Source organism: Colias philodice, chromosome 11 (genome assembly GCF_061535455.1).
Source record: "Colias philodice isolate Cphi_HAF_F1 chromosome 11, ilColPhil1 Martin Lab GWU primary, whole genome shotgun sequence".
Lineage (NCBI taxonomy): Eukaryota > Metazoa > Arthropoda > Insecta > Lepidoptera > Pieridae > Colias > Colias philodice.
In genome coordinates, this window is record NC_143096.1 from 6,383,415 (window position 1) to 6,406,459 (window position 23,045).

The window sequence follows — 23,045 nt, forward strand, 5'->3', positions numbered from 1 at the left end:
TATATTTGTTAGAACATGAATGATGGGGACTGAATGTAGTGTTCTCTCACGATTTTCCGTATAAGTAGGTAGGTATTAAGTATTCTGTGGTATAAGTAAAGTTTTTTTAGGGAAATTATTTGTGTTTTGAATAAAAACCGCTTAGTATTAGGTTATGACGTCGTTAGTATTAGGTAATACCACAGAACAGTGGTAAGGTAATACCGTATTAATACTAAGAAGTATTTCCGATTATATAGGAGGATATAGTAAGTCAATATAATGATGACGGGATATTATCGTCACAAATATGGTGACGCCACGTGACGCTTTGGAACAAGTTAAATCTTTTCTGCATTAAATTTACTCACTGCTGCTGTTGACGATGGAAATTATTTACAAAACTTTGAATAAATTATTGCCTTATCATCACACTTTAATTATAGCTGTATCATAATTTTCAAATACTTAGGATTAGAAAAAAAATATGATTATTTATATTTATATAATTCATATACTTACCTCCGATCTCCGTGTTTCAAGTATTTAATATGTAGTTCCTACAGTTAAATACGGCCTATGAATTACGAGTATAGTTCATCAATCGTTGGACTAGCGGCTAGTATATAATGTTGCATGTCATAGGTACCCTCATTGTTATTTGCCTCGTCATACATGGATACTTGCCTATTATTCAGAGTTTATTTCCCTCAGATTTAACTAAACTTCATAGCACATTTTTATGTATTCAATAGTTAATGATGTTATAAAATTTTACGTCCGTTAGAGTATATACATATTATATTCTATAGTAATCTGTAATACTGCGGTCTGTGCTGTGGTTCCCTGGTTTAGTGGTTTGCATGGAAGATGTTCTGCATTATTCGCGTCGGTATAACGATTAACGGCCCATAGGATTATGATAGTGAAGGAATAGAGTGAGATAGTAATGATAGATAGTGCACTTGCAGTGATTGTGCTCAGTATTGTGCACTATAATATTTCTTGAGCTGTGGAGAGACCGATATTCGGCCATGAATTTGGCTCTGTCATTTAAAATAACTTCCCCATGGCACAGAATAATAACTAGTAGCTAGCTACAGAAGCGTTTCTTCGCAATGGTTTTCAAAGAAATGTGTACTTACATTGTAAATATGTAATACAGATTAGTCCTTGCGCAATGGCCCTCGCCTGTAGGTATGTTTTTAATACCTACACGCGGAGATACACAGGCTTGCCCATAGTATAAAATTAGTTAAGTGGACAAATGAGTTAAAGTCAATTTATTGTTCCATAGTAAATAATTAACTAGGTATGCTTTTTTCCTTATTCTATTAATTTCTTTAGTAAAGTAGTTACATATATTTATTTCCAACAATCATTATCACAAAATAGTATTTTAATGAGCTGTCTACGTTTCTACCTTCTACAGTGGTTCTACAGGTTCTTTTACGACGTAATGTAAACTTACTATACGAATAAATTCTCCTTGGCAAAAACCACGCAAAAACTCAAAGCTATGAAAATATGACAATGTGATGACAATCATGGATGACATATATTGAGGTGTATTATAACATAAAATTTTATATAATATAAATAAAACAGCACATAAGAACAAAAAAATGTAAAATTATGCAAGTACCAGTAGCCTAAAATATAACAAATTTTCCTTGCGAAAACGTTGCAATTAGATGGAATGGTTTGTATAAAAAGTACTTAGTAAATAAATACCTAACTACTTATATTTAAATGTATAAATAACTAGTCAATTAATAATGTATATTTTAGATGGCTGGGACTACTGTTTCGTTAATAAGAAGCTTATCAATTGCAACGCGATTCGCTTTACAAAATTCTAAATTAAATAAATTAACTTGCTGTACGGCGAAAGTACTCTCTGCTTCGCGATACAATTATGACTTTACTCGCTGTTTATCTGCGTATCCCAAAGAATTAATGAAGTTCAGACAATTAGTAGCAAAACAAAGCCTTTATCATGATCAGAAATTATTGCAAGTCTCGAAGTATCCCATTGATATACACTATAATAATTTCTCAATGTTTAAAAGAAGGAATAACCCAGGCAAAAAGAAGAAACGAATTCCAAAGTTAATATTATTGCAAAATCCGTTTAATTGGCTCATGACAAAAATAGATTTCACTGTACTAAGACGTGTCTGGGATCCTACTTTTCGGGAAAAAGAATTCAGATTTGGAACTACACAGGTGCATAAATATTTTCTTTATTAATTTTTATTGATAGAGTAATAAATACCATTTATTACTAAGATTTTTATTGCTTTTGCGCAGATATTTTTTTTTATAAGACTGCCTACAGTCTTGAATATTTTTTAATATAGAAGATCGATCGATTGCTTCAGCAGTACAAACATTTGAATAGTTTAGTGCATTAATTTAATTTATCTACTGCAACGTCTTTACACAGCGCTTTAAAATCGTCACGTAACAAATTTATTTCTCCTCAACAAAACTTCAGGCAATATCTCGTGTGACCCACATTATAAGCGAGGGTCAGCTTGAAGAACTGAACGGCTTGCTGACGAAACCGGCCCGTGTAAGTTTGTTGCGTGAGCTTGAACGTAATTGGGGCGAAAAACAGAGAGCTCTGCTCGCTCTGAAACATGAGGACATACAAATCTCTTCACCACGGAAAGTTTATTTCATAAGGATTGCTGGTATATTTTCTTCAATAAAATTCTTGTTATATAAGTCAATTTTATCTAAATAACTATTTCAGTATCCAATGATATAGGATCTCTATAGTGCAAAAATCACCGTTTATTATTATGAGGCTGCGTAGATTTGAAAATTACATAATATAGTTACAAAGAATATTAAATAAAAAAGCGGTAGGCATATGCTTATTGCTCTGATGTTCAGTTACATCATATTTAAATTGTAAATGTTTAATAATATCATTGTAATAAAGTCAAACATAACAGATAACAGTCGGCATGTAAATATATTTTACTTCACAGATAAAAAGTTTTGTGATGTTGATATGGCCTTCTTAGCGCTCAAATGGGCTCCGATAAACAACATAGAAGCGTTGATATTTACTGAAATCTTTGCACGTTTTCATCGAGAATATACGCCGAATTGCATCCCTGAATGGACCATTGCGTATTTTAAAGTTACTCGGTTCGAAGTTCTACGCAAGTAAATACAGAACAAGTCATTCATTTTTTATAATATACAAACATTATGTACTTAATATCTACATTTTTAATGTATTTTTTAATAATTTTACTATACATTAATAATTAATATAAATAAAACCAATCGGTCACAATATAAATGTGTACTTTATTTGTAAGTATATGTAGATATAAAAATATAATATATTCGTGTAGAATAAAAAAAAAAAATTATTTGGTAATTATTACAGATCTAATAATAGACTATAAGGATTTTCTAGATAGTCTTTTAGTTGATTTGAGAATCGAGCCATAGTCACGCCGTCAATGACCCTATGGTCAGCTGACCAACTAACAGTGAGGATATGAGCTGGTATAACTTTTCCATCCGAGTCAAACCTTGGTAAAACCTGAAAAATTAAAGGTTTAGTTTTTATCTGCATGGTAATTGATGGAAGATAAAAGATAATAGATGGTCATTGGTTGGATGGTATGATTTCGATATTGAAATAACATTTTCTTAGAATTTTCGTACTATCCTGCGAGTGTATGTCAATACAAAATATTCTAACACGTGATAAAAAAAAATTACAAAGGGTCTTATATTCGAAATATATCTTTAGATAAAAATTTACGGGCAAGATTTAAGACTAATATAATTTAAGATTTACTCTAAATATATGAATATGCGATACCTGTATTTTTCCCAAAGCACCAATCGATACCTGAGGCGGTAAAATTATTGGTTTGGTGTAAGTTCCTCCTACCTGAAATTATAAATATTTCATTGGTTTCATTCATAAATGTATTTTCTTTCTTTCTTTCTTTCTGGTGTCATTCATTTTAACAGTTAAAATATAAAATAGCAATGAGGTGGTTATACTTACAATTCCTATGTTAGATATTGTCAACGTTCCACCGGAAATATCACTGAGACCCAATTGACCTTTAGCACCTTTTTCTTGTAGCATATTCAACTCCTTAGCAATATCCACTATTTTTTTATTTTGTACATTCTGTAAAGACAATTTATTTAACTACATTAAGTTCAAATTTACCAACAAAAGAAGCGAGATGAGTGTAAGTTTCATTCCATATTTAGCTCCCAGACCGTACATAATGTTATGTGGATATGGTGCAAAGTGCAAACTTTGTTTAACTTTTATTTTTGTTTTAGTTATGTTAAATATAATGTGTGGCGTAGTTTACATAATCTGAAAAATTTTAATTCTCTTACCTTTATAACAGGCACCACTAATCCGTTCGGCGTATCCATAGCTACACCTATATTATGACTAGCTTTATATATGATGTTCTCACATGCGTTGTCAAGGCTGCTGTTAAGAGCAGGGAAATTTAGCAAACTCAACGATGCAGCTTTAACAATGATCGGCATGTACGTTAGCTTGACACCTCTTTTATTGGCTACCTGTTTGAGTATTTCTCGTACTTCTACCAGTTTTGTGACATTATACTCGTCGCTAAATCCAAAATGAGGTATTTTCTAGAAACAAATTGAAATTGAAATTAATAAGCATCTCCAAAATTAATTTAAGAAACATTGTATATTTCGATTGGATTTTGGAACTAAATTTACCATTGCTTCTGTCATAGACTTCACCATTGCTTTAGTAAAACCGGACACAGGAACGACTTTGTCTTCTAATATCTCCATACTTTTATTTGATTCAGTGCTAAAAGAGGAATCTGATTTAAAAGAGTCTGGAACATCATTAGACTTATCAGAACTTATATTGAGGTATGAAAGCAAATCTTCTTTCAATAAACGCCCATTTCTTCCAGTTGCCGTAACTGCACTTAAGTCTACCTAAAAATATTATCTTATTAAATATTATTGTTGTCATTGGAGTAAAATAAATTTACATTAATGTTATGAAAATGAATCTGCAAATATGAAGAAAAGTAAGTTCGAAAACTTTAAAAAGTATTCCGGGCGACTTACTTGAAACTGGGAAGCGATCCTCCTCACAGCTGGTGTTGTTAGGACTTTATTCTTTTTCAACGAGTTTTCTGTCTTTTGAGAAGTTGAGATATCTGCTGTTTTCGTCGATATATCGTGTTCTTTTGTGGTTGACGCATCTAAAATACGAAAAAATTGTTGTTGAATTAAACAAGTAGTTAGTCCTTTTCTATATTTGTGTGAAGTGAAAATCCAGATGGTTTACATACCTTCTTCGCTGCTTTCAACTTCAATATCTACTAGAGGTTCTCCAACGAATGCTGTTTGATCTACTTCATGATAGAGTCGGCTAACAACACCGTCATACCGGCTAGTGATCGTAACCGAGGCCTTGTCACTTTGAACTTCACATATATTGTCAAATTGTTGAACTTTGTCGCCGACTTTAACAAACCTATAATAAATTTATTATAATTAACAAAGTGACCATTGACAACAAAATTTTCAACAAAGTATATAATACTGTAGCAAATCGAATGAAAAGTAGCTGACTGTCTCATTGCAAATCTTACCATTCTTTTATTACAACTTCTCGTATTCCCTCTCCTATATCGGATAATTTAAAAGCGACAGCTTTATCTAGAGCATAGCTTAAGTGTATATTTCTTATATTAGTTTCTTGGAAGTTAACGAATGCAGATGATGTTTTTTCTATTATAGGTGCACTGTTTGTTCGCGTCCATTGTCTTATACTTCTCTGTCAAATATGATACGAATTATTATCTTTATTACTTAAATCATAGACTAAGCTTTACACTGATATTAAAATTTAAAAAAAAATCTGAAAATCTCCAAATATGTAGGTACTGTTTTAGTGACAGTTTAAATTAAATTCCTGTGTGGCTGTGTAGATGTTTGTTAAACAAAGATTATATATTATCTTCATTTATACTTACTATCGCATATTTACAAGATAAAATAAATTATTGCCATGATGTTCTATTCATTTAATTTATTTTGCAAGCAGAAACTAAAAGATCAACTTTGAACTTATTTGCAATACAAAGAGATGATGTGTAGGGAATTGTTTACAGTAGTTAAGTTATAAGAATAATAATGTGCTTGCAATCAAAGTTTACATCATTAATTGTGTAAACATGTGATATTATTAAGTCATCTCAGATTATCGATTTAATTAAGTAGGTACATATTTTTAAACTAAGAATAGTAATAAATATATTTTCATTAATTTGTAGGTATGTCATCCGCCAATCAGCAGTTATTATAAGATCACGTTAGCAAAAATGTTGATAATTCTTAATCAATATTAATATGTACACTCACACTTGTAGCACGCACTTTATGACACCTGTTCAAAGATTTCACGTTGAATAAATACTCTTTTATTAATAATGCCATTTCATTAATTAGCTACAAAGCATAATCAAATAACTAATTTGATTGTAGAGACGCGGGTACGCGCCTTGCGAGCAATGCTCGGTTACTGACTGTTATCGTTCCTCATTATCAGTGCGCTGTAGAATTGATTAAAATTTAAACACAATAATTATACAAACGTCAACCACTCCATTCAAATACTTCTTTACAGTCACTGAGGTCAGGGATCAAACGGAACGGTGAAGGAAGATGTAGGTAGGTATTACAATAAAAATGTACTTTGACTATAAAATCGGGAAGGTTCATGAAATAATATATTTAATAAGCAATTGTTTTTATTAAATACATATTAAACATGTTAATAAAGTGAATAAATACAATAATATATAATTTGTAACGATAATGTTATGCACGAGACGCAGGGGCAACCCATTATAATCAGAATAACATTAGTAATTGCGAATACCATAATATTACTTGAACCGACGACTTCTATTCTAATTGCTAACGTGTATCACAGAGGCGCTCTGCCGTACATCTGCTATAGTTACATCACCCATAGTTAAGTTGAACGACAGCATTTAACTCAGTCAGTGAATATACATAAATATATAGTGTAGACGAGGCTGGCACATCTAGGTAACGCAACATAATCGTATAGAAAAGCTTATCGACACCTAATAAATAAATTTATCTTATGTATTCTTTCGATTCAACATCTAATATCAATTGTAACACGTAAACTCAGTACAATTATAAATTAAACGATTCTAGAACATGACGACCATCTACTCACTTTTGAAATCTAAAAACATACACAGATAATAAATTTCACATGATAACCGTCTATAACACATATCTAACTACGTGGGAGAATATACAAAATGTACAATTACATTGCATATTATTACAGTAGTTGCTATAGTTGACTACATACGAACCTCAATTTCAACTGTTTATTTTGAATAGATGGTTTACTTGACATTCATACTATAAATTTTATTGACCTATTTGTACATTAACTCGTCGATGAATGAGGTATACCTGCATAATAATTGTAAATAACAAACAAAGGATCACAACTCACAATAATCATTTCTAAAAAGAAAGTTGCTTAATTTGAAGAAGGTATAATTTAGCAAATGATAAAAATATAGTTGCTCCCGTATTTGTATATAATAAAGCTAACTAATACATATTACAATAATATACAACCCACATAATTAGTAACTTTCATATTATTTACACTTGATACAATATTAATTTTTAACACGAAATAAAGATCCTGCTTATATATATTAATTAGATATCTATTTTATAAATTACATTCGTTATGTTTAAAACAACATACTTAATATAGGTAGGTACTTATGAGGTGATTAAGAATATGAATAATTTATAAACACAAAACAGCAAGAAGATATCTTGTCACAACACTCCGTTTTTAATCCGTAATTAGGTTAAATTTAATAAAAAAATAACTAATGTTAAAACAGATTTTATGCTGTTAATGTTACAATCGACATTCGTGGAAGACTAGGTATTTCAAATTATGCAAGATGTACCTTGAAAGTTTAAAATTGTTAATTTAAGTATATGTTTATTTAGTCATCTTTCTAGATATACACGGAAGAGAAAAAAACGGAAGCTTACATTCTTTTTAAATCGAATCATATTCGAAAGTAACATTTGAAAAAAGATGTTAAAAAGTGTGCAATAAAGTTCTTGTTTTTTAAAGACTATGATTTAACGTCACGTATTAAATTTATTATTTTCAAATCTAAATGTTTTTTAAGATATCAAAATTTCACTAGCCTTTTCCGATGTCAGTTTATTAGACCTTAAAAGAGCAAGATTTTAAGTTAAAAAAATGTCACAATTTTACAACATCGACTTTTTTTAGTAATTCATTATTAATCGTACCCAAGCCACAAGTCATATCAATCGAGAAGTTTGCTCAAGGGAAATGTGATGTAAAGGTTGGTTTCTGGTTATTAAAATTTAAATTCCAGTAAAATATAGTAACGCTTGAATCGCGAGTTTTACATCGGGAACAACCAACGTACACTCAATAGGTAACGTGTTCTTCATATAATAAATTTAAGCTACAATAAGTAACTAACGAGACACGACAAGACGTAGAACGATATGTATCTGAAAAGAGATCGAGTAATTAGGACACGTTATAAAGTTCCTTATTCATTCGTGTAGTGATGATCAGACGACATCTGAGAGACGTTATCTTCGTTATGTCCTAAGTTATGTCCTGATTAGGCGATCTACGAGGTATGTATTGAATATCGATGTGATAATAGACAAGGCTTATATAGAATCAAAAAGAACACTACCTACTTGTTCATCTAGTGTGACACCGTACAAGTTACGAAGCGACAACATCAACTAAACATCGACGTGAAATATATTACGCAGATGTGAAAGACATCCAATTAAGAGAGCTAATATAGTGTTTCCCGTTCGTCAAAACTTTTTACGATCTCATTGGTTTTCACTGAAACCACTCTGATTGAATATCGTATTCGAAGGAAGTTTTTAACGTGACGTATTATAGTAATTAGTAAGGTGCGATTTGGTTTATATTTTATCTTAAACTGTTTGACTTAAGTAGTGCTTTTGTATCGTTCTTTTGTGTTGTGATCGAATGGTTCAAACCTTCTTCTTGATCTTATCCACTAGAATTCATAAAAACACGTATCTATAAATATTTAAAAATGCACGATCCGTGTGTTTATGAAAATAATAATATATATCTAAGTAGGTAAATATTGCAACAGTAAAAATATTTTATCACATAAGTATGTTATAATAACAGCTAATTAATACCACAAGTTTTTTTTGTCTGCGATAAAAATTAGGTTATTGCTAAACAATGTTAAACGGTGCTGTTCTTTTAAAAAAATGGGGTGAAGTTGATGCAATTGTTAAACAACGTTGAAAATTACAAACACCGGCAGAACACAACATAATATACCTACATACCTAACGAATTTATTGTTATTTATACATAAAACTAAATTATACATTAATTTTAAACGTAAACATACATTTCAGCATTTTAATAACTAATAATATTATTTATTTTTTAAAGCCCAATCTAAAATCTGATTTCTCTCTTCAATATTTCATATAAAATCATATCATGACTGTTTTATGTTTAATTTGATACTTATAAAACATTTCAGTCTGAGATTATAGCCTATCATTATTATATAAAGCGTTTATTATTATAAACTTTATATATTATTCAACTAATGTAAAGAAATAGAACTTACTGTCTTTTTCAAGCAAACACTGACCAAGTTTAAAGTTTTATTTATAAAAAAAATATTAAACAGATATTTGAAAATAAGGAAGTTATAAATTTTAATGAAAACCGCATTGTTTCTAAGCCCAGTTGACAGTTAAAAATATAACACTATTTAAATGTGGAACTAAATTTAACATCAGTTAAAAATTAGTTTACGACAATTTTGTATGGAGGTATAAAAAATATTCGTAGAATAATTTTCATACAGTATTTTTTTGTGTTTGTAAAAACATATAGGTATGTATATCGATAGCACTGTGATAGAAAACATTGCGTTACACTGAATTGCTACTTAAAGTATAAATATTGTGCGACGGTTGAGCGAATTGCAACTCAAATAAATACAACAATGGAGAAAAATATTACATACTAGCTATAAGTCTACTTTCTCACACATTATTTAAATTTCAATTATCTCACTTCATACCAGTTAAGGTTCAGTTTCAATCTTGATCATCGTATCACTTAACACTAGGCATCGTTTGAGTGCATAGATTTCATTTCACTTTCACTTCATACTAATTCACGGTTAAACGAAAAACGACAATTTTTATCAAACGTCATCAACAGGAAGCTCTTTAGTCAACGATAATATACGTTCAAAAGTAAACAACAAGGAGATTCACAACGAGTCGTTGTCCGTGGTCCGTTAGAAGTCTGTGGTGGGCAGTCGGGCCGTCGGTCAGGGGGAGGGCGGGGCGGGCGGTGCGGGGGGCGCGGGCGCGACGAGCGGCACCAGCTCGGGCTGGGGCCGCGGCCCGCGTCACACGGCCGGCTCGGGCGCCGCGGGCACCTCCGCGAACTTCACCTCGCGGCTGCGGCGGAAGGACGCCGTGCGCCGCGGCGGGCTGCGCTTGCGCACCGGCGGCTGCAGGCTCGCGGACGACGCCTGCGCCAGCAGCCGCGGTGGCGCTATCACGCTCCGCCCGAACGGGGACTGTCGCAGGAATTGCCGGGCGACCACCGGCTGCCAGTATGAATTCCCTGTAATAAAGACATAAGATGTGATCATCCTGCTCTACCGCCCAATTCCAGCAAATGTGGTCAATAGTACCATCACCTGTGATTGCAGTCGTTATAATATTTTTATCTTGTTATTATAGTTATTTATTTAATTAATCAAAGCTATAGGTACCTCTTGTGGCTGGAGTATGTGTCCGCCAAGCTAAACTTCTCAGTCGTCCCCTTGCGCCTTCGTGCACAGCATCAACGCTAGCTGACCGCGTAAGATGTGCTGGTGGTCCTTCGTTTTCTCCTGATGTACCTAACCCAAGGCCTTCACTAACGGAGTATAGCTTGTGCGTTATATCCTTTCCTGGAATTAATTGAAAAGTCATTAAATGTGTACTATTATTAGAACCGCATTCATAAGAATTCAATAATGCAGCATTATTTACCTACCAATTAAGGCAAATTCTAAACGAAGGGTAGGATTTGTTAGACTTGGTCTTAAAGCATCAATAAATATTTAAAAAAAGGCTGACGAACTTTTGATTCTTGGACATGTCAGATACCAGTAGTCATAAATTGAAAACAACTGTATGGAGAATGGAATGTAGATTTGATTTTGATTGAATGAAAGAAAATAATTTGTAATATTTTAACCTAGATATTCCGCTATTATTGAAAAATCTATTGCGATACTCATAAATATTTCATATCGGCATGGCAATTATAATTGACCTTTGACTTTAAGGGATGCAGTTGCTAAAGAAAATGATTCGAGACGCAAATCGCAATTCAGTTGAACTGAAAAATCAATAGAACGCGAATCCACGTGTTTTTCATTGCCCTCCAAGTCTCAACTGTGAGTGAATCAAGAAAGTAACTCACTATAAACGAATAGAATAGTAGTTTTAATTGTGTTTAAATTGTAATATCATATTATTCATTACTTATTAATATAAACAAAAAAGAATCTACAAATGTATTGCAAATCGAGATTGGCTCTACAATTGTTTTTAACGTTTTGCTAAGTCACGGAAGATTCTTATGAAGAGAAAAATCATAAAATGGGCGAAAGGGCAGAACAACGTCTGAAGGGAGAGCTAGCAAAGTACATATTAGATTACGTAAAATGACACTTGTGAAAGAGAAAAACAGGGTACATATTATTATTATGTACTTACCTATAAGACAGTCCAGTACAACTTTTAACGAAGGCCGATGCCGAAGCACTCGTTCTAGCCTCATTCGAGGCCAACAAACACACGTACACACTTCTTCCGCTATAACAGTAACCTTAAAAAAAAATAGTTGTATATATTTGTTAGTGCTCTATTTTGAATAATTTTTCCTTAACTTTTTACTTATTTTTCAAGTCATATGAAGCTGGCTGTCAAAGAAGTTTATTTCCGTTAACGATATTTTAAGTGGTTTTTGGTTGAAAGGAAATTGCACAAGAAAATATTTAATATCCGTTTGTCAGATACCTGGAATACGTCATCAGATTGTTCCCGATTCGCCTCCCATTCGGGTGAATCCACGAACTGGTAGGGCTGTATGTAGTGAAGATGCGTTTCGTCACAACTCACTTTCATTCTGAACAAAAGAGATTCATTTAAATTGTATTTAAGTGATTTTCAATCGTAACTAAAATTACAACCGTAATGTAGAGTCCGTATTTCAATTGTATGTTAAAAGCCTTTTACACAAAAACTCTTTTGAAGTTTCAATCTAAAAAGTCAGTTTATCGCTTGCATAATTTAAAATAAAAACTATTAAAAGAAAATAAATATCTACGAGGTATTATACTTGGCTCCACACTTCCACAGTCCACATGTTATGACGCAACTCTCTAAACATTTATCTTCTTTCTTATATCATACGCTGTCGTGTACTTTCCGCCGAATCGCTAGAAAGTTGAAAATCCCTCGGTAAAAGTTTTACGACAAGCCAATTGAACTGTATAGTTTTTAGATTAAGGCTTTTTCTTATTTTATTATTTTACTGTTTGATAAGCTCGCGATTCGTAGCGAAACAACAATTGATTTGACAACTTCAACATTGGAAGCACGCAATCGGCACCACGCCCAGTCCAGTTCGATTAAAATCCATGAAAGTGAGACCTTTGGTGAATGTTAATTGACTGTGCTATTTAAAGGGTTTACGTACTATCATTTTATACTTAGCTAACTCGAATTTGACTCTTTTCAATTAGTTAATTAATTCAGTTAACAATCAGTTTAACGTTTTAAATTGTGTTTAATTAGATAGAGTGCATTAGGGTAATTGCAAATGTATATTTCGAAACTTTGTGATTTTATCTGCAGAAGGTCGGATGATTAAAATAATCGTAAACCTAGATTAAAATATTATATATTATTTGAAAATAATATATTTGTTACAATAATAACCCTATACTTCGTATTACTTTTCATATGTCACATTATTGTAATTACCTCTACCTTCAATTATACGGTAACATTTTTTCATTTTCGTTAATACATAATATTGCGAAGGTATTATGTAAAGGTACTTTTGTCACATTGTATGAGAATGGCTACGTGTTTATATAACAAATCATTTAACCTGCGAGAGGAAATTTGAGTTGGATAACATACAACTTACAAGCTTTAGATTAGAAGAATGACAATTAAATATTTTAGAAACCTATCATTAAAAAGTAAAGTTAGTAGATACATAAATCATCGTAGTAATAAATTCCAACTAACATTTAAAAAGTACTCGGTATATTATGTTAATGTCGTAAGATAAAGGAATAACATGTGAAATATATCACACACAATCCACAAAGAAAATAGATACGCAAGCTAAAGAAAAGGCATCCTAGATTCAAGTCACCGCGAAACTTGCAAGCAAAATGGATTTTGACCGCGGCCGCCTTCGTGTAGGCGAAGAAAATTGCTTGCAATGCCTATCATAAACTAACGTGCAGTGAAATACTTTTAAAGTACCACTCGAAAAGGCTATAAATGTCGTTAAACTACGTTTTAACATTTTGTTCGTACCTACCCATATACACTTTTATGGAACTTATAAAGTTACATAAATATCAATTTATGTAAATATCAATTTATGTAACATTAACTATACAAGTACTTTTATTTTTTTAAATTTCCTTTTTTTCTTATAAAGATGGGTTCGATTTATATAAAGTTGTTTCACATAGTTAGGTAACTTTAAACATTCCATTAAACTAAACCTTAACATTTCGTACTCAATAGCCTAATATGAAGATTAAAGATAATAATATTTTCATTTTATCCGTTGTAATACACATTATGATATATTATTAACCGCTTATTTATATGTATTTGCGAAGGCGATCCACATGCCGGTCGTTACGTGAGCAGCATAACGACGAAAGGAATATATTCTATCCTAAACTAAAATCTATCTACGTAAATAGTACATACTTTCCCTTCAGTAATATTGATAGTCGTTCATCTGCCGGCGTCACTTCTTCCACAGCATAGGCTTCTCCTGGTTCTAGCCTGACAATACGTGCTTCTCTAGTTAGCTCTTGAAAATGTTTTTTACTTATCTTAAGAGGCTTAAAAAGTTTCAGGTACAAATCGGTCAGCTCTAGAGATAAAGCCGGTGGTAAAAACCTGTAAGAAAAAGGATTAATGTTTCACTCGTCGGCCTACAAATATAAGGCCTACTAGCACGATAAGAACGAAACATGCAATATTGCAATTCAATTCGATTAAAGTAAGCAGATAAACGTAAAACAATTAGGCCGTTTTTCGCCTTAAAATTCATTTAATTCATCATTTACCTTATAATTAAGAAGACAGTGTGTATGGAGTTGACTAGAACTAAAGCTAGGCTCCAGGCTAGAACATCGGGCGCGCACACTTCGGCGCCCGCCCACATGCCCATGAGCACCGCGCCGGCCGCCGCCAGCGCGCGTAGCACCAATATGCTCTGTTTGAAACTCTTCGGCGCTAGGAATGCGATGGCGAAGCATAAATTTGCCGCCTATTTCAACAAAAGAAAAACAATTTTGTTGTCAAGGCGAAAAAAAGTATGTTCTAAAATAGGGTTTAATTAATCTTGAAAATATCTAGTTAATTAGGTACCTAGTAGTATGGGAACATATTATTACCTATTATTTATATTTAATTACATGTAGCTTTATCTACCTATAGTTCATAATACGCTTTTTAGCTTTTTTATGCAGGTAACGCTTTTAGCTTACCTACTATATGGAATATATGGTCTCAAAATAACGAGCCTGTACCTGGAAGAGATCCTGTTGAGCGCTAGTCCACTTCGCGCAGAACCAATGATTGTCATGTTCGTCAGTGGAGCTGCCGTTGAGGAGTTCGTAATCAGTGTCGAAGGTGGAGTTAAGACGGGAGAGGTTGTAGGCGAGGGTCGCGTTGAGCCAGGGCGCGGCGGACACCGGCGCGGGCGCGACGGGCGCCATGCTGCGCTCGCGCCCCGACGCCCGCGCGCCCCCGCCGCCGCCCGCGCGCGACTCGCGCTCCTTACTCGAACGCCTCTCCGGCACGAGACGATTCAGTTGGGATCTCGCTCTCAAAATTACTAACTCCATCACCACACCCTACGACACCACTTCGCGTGAGAGCTCCTTATCTGTAATTTACCCGCACTTGAAGGTATGGCAATTAGTTATTGACCGATTAAAGTAATGTTTCACTGTCTCCCGCGTTAATCTATTTTAATTAGCTATGTTCAGATAATTTTAATTAGCAAGGATATTTATTGCGGTCTATATATTTAAACGAAAACTATAACATTTCCGTAAATAATTGCCAACATTATTATTAATCAATTCTTAGTTAGGAGAAGAAACATTTTAAGGCTCTATATTATGTTCGATATTAATTTTATTGATACTCAAACGATAGTTTTAATGAAATAAGAACGGTGAACTTCCTCGATACTAATAGAGCATGGATTGAAATTTGAAAATTGTTAAAGTAAGTAAGGAATGAATCATTCATGGAATGGCTGCCAAAAGTACTAGAAACTAAAATAAACTACTTCATACAAAGTTAACTTGGTATCTAAATAATCGTTGTAAAGCTTAGAAAAATAGAATTATATTTATGTAAATGAATAACTTGATACTTAGATTGAGCAAAATGTTGAAAATATGTTAATTATATAGAAATTTTCTTAACGAGACTTAATATAAAATATGCTTTTAGTAGAGCTTTTCATATTAATGAAACCGCATAAAAAAACATTTTCTGCTTTCCTTTAAACAAATTTGCATACACAACAAAATTGATAAGGTACGCCATAAGGTAATAGATTAAGCCGATACAACTATCGATGGTATTTACATTAACATTTTAAAGCAATTTCTTTCCCTACGAAACGCTAAAAATAACTCTATCCCTCAAGCAAAATAAATAGAGTAGGTAGCTATCTTATGATACGGCTTGAGGAAATGTCATTATACTACCTAATAGGCCGATTCGGGTATAAAAGAAAAGCCGGACGCTTGATAAAAATGGACAACAAAGTTTTCGTGCTATACTCAAACCATCGGTTTACGAAAAAGGTTTGTTCCGCACTCCTGGGTGTACTTATCGCGACATCACCACATTTGCATTAAATTGCATTACTTATACACTCAGCTACCACACGAACGAATGTTTTGTAGGGCACTTATTTTTGTGACTCCGTAAAAGTAAGTTGCCCGTAAATATAAATAAAAGTGCCATATACGGTTGATGCAGAATAAATGAAAGCGATGAATAGTATTAAACATACCTTACATGTAGGTTATAGACCTAACTACTTAGATAGGCACCTCTATCTTCTAGTTATGGATTACTATTTGATGACTTGACAGAGAAGGATTTTATGAGTATGATGCACACGTATTCTATTTGTTCTAGAAAAGGGTTATTTTCTAGAAAACGTAGGAAAATCAAAACAGAAGTTATCTACATCTCATAGTTAAGTTTTCCCAAGTTTATAGAGCAATTTATTTTAGCATAAAATATTTTTATCTTCATAATATTTTAAGCTATCTTTATATAGATACTGCCTAACTCCAAGTTTTGTTGGGCACATGCCAATCAACCGAACAACAAATTTTATGTAGGTAGGTACATAAGAAGATTTGAAAGTAATAGTTATATTATATTTAACTAAGAAAAATTATTGTTTTTATAAGTTAAAAAAGTAGTTTCTTTAATCTTGCAGCAAGCATCGTTTTAATATAGCCGAGCGTCTTACAGTGCACGCTTGTTTACTTGAGCATAAGACTCTTAAGGGCCGTTTAGTAAAGGTCACCCTCAAATTTACCGTCGCTTAAAATTTTCTTCGTGTTTACGTTATATTTTACACCTAAATGAGTCCAAGCTTTTCGTTATTATATATGCAGATTTATTGATCACAATCAATACTTTAAATATAACTTTCGATACGTAATATACATAAACCAAAAGCATAATTTAACTGTCTATTTTTCAAAACAGGAATCACATTAACGTTCAATCAAATTTAAACCACTTTAACATTAACTAACTGAACCTTCTGCTATATTTGTTACTTTCTCCACCATAAAAATAGAATTGTATCACTATATCAACAATAATTATGGTGTTATTAAATATTATTCAAATCAAATAACGTAGAACATTACTCGTAGCTCGTAGCCTTCGTAGCCTTGGAGGGATAATTTTCAAAAGAAACCGAGAACTAAATTATACAATATTCTTAGAAAGTGTATTAATACAAAATGCTATATTCATTACATTCCACACGATAAATTAAATATGCATTTTATGCATGTGTGGCATAAGTTGGTTGGCACGACCATCAGGCGTGGCGACGGCCTGTCGCAGCCGCGCCTCATATATTGGAACCAGACTGTATTATAAACATCATATTCATACATAACAATGTAGTTTATTACCACATGTACTTGTATACATATCTAATAGAAGCGGAAACTAGCGGCTACGCTATATAAGGCGGAAAACTTTCGAGATAGACGTATTAGGTAATACGTCGTTGGAATATTGGATTGAAACTGTCTGCATACATCTATAGAGAAGAGTTATCTATTATCTAAAGAGTTAGCTCATTCTTACATGAAATGAGTATTCGTTTTTGGAAGTATTCACTTTTCTATGAAATATATTATTTCTTTGAGTTGACATCAATGATTCAATGTACAATATGGTTTATCTACATCAAATATTCTCCAAATATTATTACTTATTGTTAGTTTTTTTTTGTAGAATATTTAATCTTAATCCATTGAGGAAAATAGAAAATTCATAAAATTTTAAGAGAAGTTCTAATTATACTCGAAATTATATTCACTTACAGATTGTTTCGTTCTTGTAGGTATTGATGCAAAAAATATTTCTGATTTTAAATAGCTTATACATAATAATAGATATTATATATGTCGATCAGATCATAATATATTATTGTGACGATCGAAGACTTGTGATTGATGACGACAGCTGGGAGCTTACAGACTCGAAGATAACGCTTCATTGCCAATATTGCGTGACGAATCATAAAGTAAAAACCGAGCTCCCCCTAAACATGCATCATACGCAAATACTGTTTCAGTTTCCCTTCCAGTTTTATAAAAGCATAGCGTGATCAAATTGTATTACCAAATATCGACTGAGTTTGTATTTTGGTTTCGTTTTCACTGAACGTAGTTACCAGTTAATAATAAACATTGTAGTTTTTAGCGATCTATGAGTTATTTGAAATTACACGTGATCGAAATTGTTTCTTTATTATTTGCATGTTTGCTGTTTAATATTCATTGGTTAATTAAAATGTGTTAATTAGCTGCCCAATTATGTTGTCCATTACCAAACATTATATCGACACGCACATATTAATTATGCTACCTACTTATTATTTATTAAGTATTTATTGCTTGTCGAGCCCTACTGATATCGTTATTATACATAAACATAAACTTGTACTTCTGATATTGCATTTATTATGAGAATATTGCGATAGCTAATTGAGGTAAAGTGCTAAATAGTCCACGTTCTTGGCGCTGAAGTCCTTTTGAGATGAATCATGAAACTCTTGCACTTTTACTTTAATGAAAAGATGACTGAAGCCAAAAGGCTAATTGAAATAAAACATTCGCACGTGCTAACTTACAAGATCCATGAAGAAATTTGTTATATAGAGGGAATAATTTTTTACAGTGACTGTATACTGAGAGTTGTGTGTTATTGCTAATCGAAATAGTCCTTGATATTCGACATTAAGGCACGTCAAAAAACACTACCCTGTCAAAGCATCTTCTCACTGGTTTTCAAGTGAGTTAATCTCCGTAAGTAAAGCATTTTTTATCGACCCCGAGATGGCAGCGTCTTAACCAACGAAGTAAGATGCGGGGCCGCTCACCTGAGCAGCCGAGGACGCGTTCCGTCTCTCCGCCCACTTGTAGCGGTGGTAAATCTCGCAAAGTGTCGTTCACGGAACGTCCGCATATCTTGCACTTTCATGCCGTACCATCATAAAGCACCAAAACAAGCGTGAGCGCGGTACGCGAGTCTCATAGTAGATCTCGGGCGTCGCGCAAGAGGCGGGTTGCGCTTGGCGCTAAGCAATCAAGCGTTGCGCCACGCCGCTCGACTGACTGCTGCTTCCGCACGGCGCGTTCGACGGGCGCGGCGCTGCTCCACGCAAGCGCGGCTCCCGCCCGCCCCGCTCCGCCCGCGCTCTTACTCACATCTCTCTACTTTGATATTATCAATAAAATTATTGTACGACATGAACTCGTCCGATAGCCGCACCATGTCAAACACATTGTATCGTAAACATTAAAACGTGTGATTTGTCACCAGCAATAAATCCTGACACAAAAGCGCAATATAAGCTCCGTTGACACTGTGACCGAAGTTCTTATTTCTAATGATAAGAAGCATTATTATATTCAAAACTTATTTATATGTTGAAGTGCTGAAAGAAATTAAAATTTTCAAGAAAAATATTGCCAAAATATTTTAGACTGCCGGCGCCCATCCAATTTTTCTGTTATCGTCGCGTACACAAATCACGGCATTCGACGACTACAACGACTTTTCTCGAAATTAAATGTTTATTAACAAAAAAGGCTCTTGGTTACATATTTTACGCTTATAATAATTTTGATTCTGTGAAAAATATTTCTTATTGTAGAGTTATATTCTTTATGCTAATATGTTTATCAATGGAAAGATATGAATTAAATACGTACATTGATTTTTTTATTTGTGTTCTAGGAGATAAGAAAGCTTTTAAAATGACAGAAAGTCCATAACAATTTTATAATATCTAATACTGGAGACCTTGCTGGAGACAGATTTAACTTTTGCCTTTCAACTCAAGATGTCAATTTCTTTTCGGAATACATTTTTTACCTACAAGCTTAAGCATTAATTTGCAATTATTGGAATGCGTTTGATTCAGGCGCGGGTATATAATGAAATTCAATGCTTGAATTAATACAGTCATACGTAATTCATACATTACAACAGCAATAGGTAGCAGAAAGCTAAATCTCTACACACGGCAGTTCTTCAAATCTAAATTTACACTCCTAATTAAGTTACTCAGTTCTAAAACGTTAATTATTTCTTAAGGCTTAAAACATTTGGCCTCAGCGATTCAATATACTAACTGCGTAACGATTAACAGCTGGCAATGGTCCAGCCCGCGAACCTTGCAATGACGCAGCCTTTCCGACTCCGACCATGCTTTGTACTGCCCTCACAATATAACCATTTCTATTCTATTTCATCAAATAGATTCCTACGTAGGGGTTAAGTAATATCACAAATAATATAATACTATTCTGTAATATATGAGATTAGTTAGAAAGCTAAATATAGTGCACGTGCAGTGTATGAATGACAAATTGTGATCTATCTTATCTTATCTGTCAATGGACTTTCTTATAGATACGTTTGTTGCATTTGTCTTCAGAATAACTGAAAAAAATTGAAACTTACAAAAGAAGTCTAGTCTAGTATAGTCGAGCAGCTTTTTTTTATACTCTTTTCAAACTGTGTTCGTCGACTGTTGGACGTTGTCCACTTAGCCCTACTGTTGGTTTCTTGCCGCCAGTTTTTGTCTGCTATAGTTTTTGATAAATAAAAAGCAAAGGGCAAGACGTGCACCTAAAATTGATTTTCTTCTATAATTATTTCACCTATACCTGCTACATAATACATTACTTTATAATAATTTCTATTATCAAACATTATGTGTTCCTACTATGAGGATATTCAAATTGCAATTAATCTACATATCTTTATTGTGAAATGTATAAAATATACCGTATAATGTAAATTGTATTTCACTTTTGCAACTGTTGAATTATTATTGAATTCAAAAGCGATGCAATCGTAATTGAAATGTAGAGAAGCCGTCATAACGTAGCTCATTGAGTTCTCAGAAATAATCACGGTAAATGAAATGTTTTTACTCTGATTGAAGTTATCTATAACGTTCATAAATTATGCTATTTCGTTTAATTAATTAGCTTGTATTACTTATCACACAACATATTTTAATTTATTTTACTTATGCTGGTATCTTGTGAATGTTCGTGTATCATTAGATAGTATTAAAACATGTCATGTAGGTAAATGAACATATTGCACCAGTGCACCTACCTACGCCTTTTGGAGAATACTAACCCTCACTTATATGTATTAATTATGTATTCTAGTTTCATAATTCATCATTTTCAATATAAACTCACAAACGTACACATGTTTTGTCAAACTACGTATATTTCTTGGTTCCTGAAGTCTATCATTTGATTTCATTGCTTTATAACATGCATGAATTAAACCATTCGGTTTCTCCACTTCCCTGTATAACTGGACGGGCAACAAATCGATCTACGTTGCTTAAAGCATTGTTATTTACAACAGGCCATCTGATAAGCTTTGAAACACTGTATCGCATGTAATGCTCAAGAACAACTTGGCGATATTAGAGTGGAAACACAAAACTTGTGTACAATACTTTCTATACCACACCAATTTGGTGTCTTAACAAAATATGGGCAAAACATTCATCTTTCATTATTTTATCGTGCTTAGTTACTTGTGAAACTTTATAAAATATTATCTAATGTGCCGTTTCTGCAGGCATAAATATATCTGAATATTATCTACTAAATATTAAGCTCTTATTATTTTTACAAAGTATTGCTTATCCTCATTATAAAGGCATTTAACATATACAACTTACGCAAACCATTACCAAACAATTAAATATGAAATGCAGTTTTAAATGTTTACTTTGTAAACACTCGGAAAAACGGAGGCTGTTACGCTCACCTCTTATCGCAAAATAGGCGCATAAAGATATCAATTCATCCAGCTGTTTTCAATGAAACTCGTTATTTTCCCAACAATAACACTGGGAGTTTTCCATAGTGGAGTGTGCAACGCTTACTTGAGGATCGAGTTCTTCGTAGTCTTTTAATAGTATTTTTTTTTCTTTTTCATGCTTTCATATTTCTGTTATCCACCATTATTATAAACTTTTGTTAAATTTTTGTAAGGATGATGTTGTTTAATGAATTAATTAAGCAATAATGGATTTTGAAGAAATTCGCCATAAAGAAAAATAAAATACATAGGTACCTTGCTTTATGACCGTTTTTAATTTTAATGCTAGTGAGAAACTTTTGTTTTCGATCCTCGGATATTGCTGACTAGATTTCCGCCCGCGGCTTCGCCCGCGTTTTCAAAGGAAAACCCGCATAGTTCCCGTTCCCGTGGGATTTCCGGGATAAAACCTATCCTATGTGTTAATCCAAGTTACCCTCTATATGTGTGCTAAATTTCATTGTAATCGGTTCAGTAGTTTTTACGTGAAAGAGTAACAAACATCCATACATCCATACATCCATACATCCATACAAACTTTCGCCTTTATAATAGTATTAAGATATTCAAAAAGCCAGAAAGCGAACAGTATCCGGCTACCTGTATTTACCTGAATTCCAAACCTTGAAATATTTTATATACTTCTACCAAACAATAATGCAATGTTCTTAAATCTTATTCTGGTACTTCAAATATGTATCTATAAATAACTATCTAGCGAGTCTATGTCTACTGTCTGTATATAAAACTTCCATGAACTGTACTACACAGCTCATTTGAACTAATGACTGAACAAACAAGCTTCAAAGGAATAATTATTAATAAGTGGCTCAGATTGATTACGACCATCAATACACTTAAGTTTATTCAGACTATTGCTTATAAAGGCATAGAGGCCTGCCTATGCAAGCCATTAGAAAGAGTCAATG

At 33.1% G+C, this 23,045-nt stretch overlaps 4 protein-coding genes across 4 annotated transcripts in view; 2 read left to right on the forward strand and 2 right to left on the reverse strand.

The window, feature by feature from the left end:
* Nucleotides 1-23,045, forward strand: part of dib (Cytochrome P450 302a1, mitochondrial) — a 114,616-nt gene that overhangs the window by 18,616 nt on the left and 72,955 nt on the right. The gene's annotated exons all lie outside the window — the stretch shown is intronic.
* LOC149484638 (m-AAA protease-interacting protein 1, mitochondrial-like) lies at nucleotides 1,771-3,166 on the forward strand. Its single transcript, XM_089700370.1, has 3 exons — nucleotides 1,771-2,208; nucleotides 2,480-2,678; nucleotides 2,982-3,166. The coding sequence occupies exons 1-3, from the start codon at nucleotides 1,771-1,773 to the stop codon at nucleotides 3,164-3,166; spliced, it is 822 nt and encodes a 273-aa protein (XP_089556496.1).
* Nucleotides 3,290-6,570, reverse strand: Dbct (Dihydrolipoamide branched chain transacylase E2). Its single transcript, XM_089700854.1, has 9 exons — nucleotides 6,406-6,570; nucleotides 5,634-5,818; nucleotides 5,331-5,515; nucleotides 5,104-5,240; nucleotides 4,738-4,968; nucleotides 4,378-4,644; nucleotides 4,028-4,156; nucleotides 3,836-3,907; nucleotides 3,290-3,550 (listed from the first exon to the last, which is right to left on the reverse strand). Exons 1-9 carry the CDS (start codon nucleotides 6,478-6,480, stop codon nucleotides 3,386-3,388), a joined length of 1,446 nt encoding a protein of 481 aa, XP_089556980.1. The 5' UTR covers nucleotides 6,481-6,570; the 3' UTR covers nucleotides 3,290-3,385.
* On the reverse strand, nucleotides 10,548-19,345 carry LOC149484640 (popeye domain-containing protein 1-like). The gene is made up of 8 exons (XM_089700371.1): nucleotides 19,133-19,345; nucleotides 14,994-15,352; nucleotides 14,529-14,731; nucleotides 14,164-14,358; nucleotides 12,217-12,325; nucleotides 11,914-12,025; nucleotides 10,920-11,099; nucleotides 10,548-10,768 (listed from the first exon to the last, which is right to left on the reverse strand). The coding sequence occupies exons 2-8, from the start codon at nucleotides 15,309-15,311 to the stop codon at nucleotides 10,548-10,550; spliced, it is 1,338 nt and encodes a 445-aa protein (XP_089556497.1). The 5' UTR covers nucleotides 15,312-15,352; nucleotides 19,133-19,345.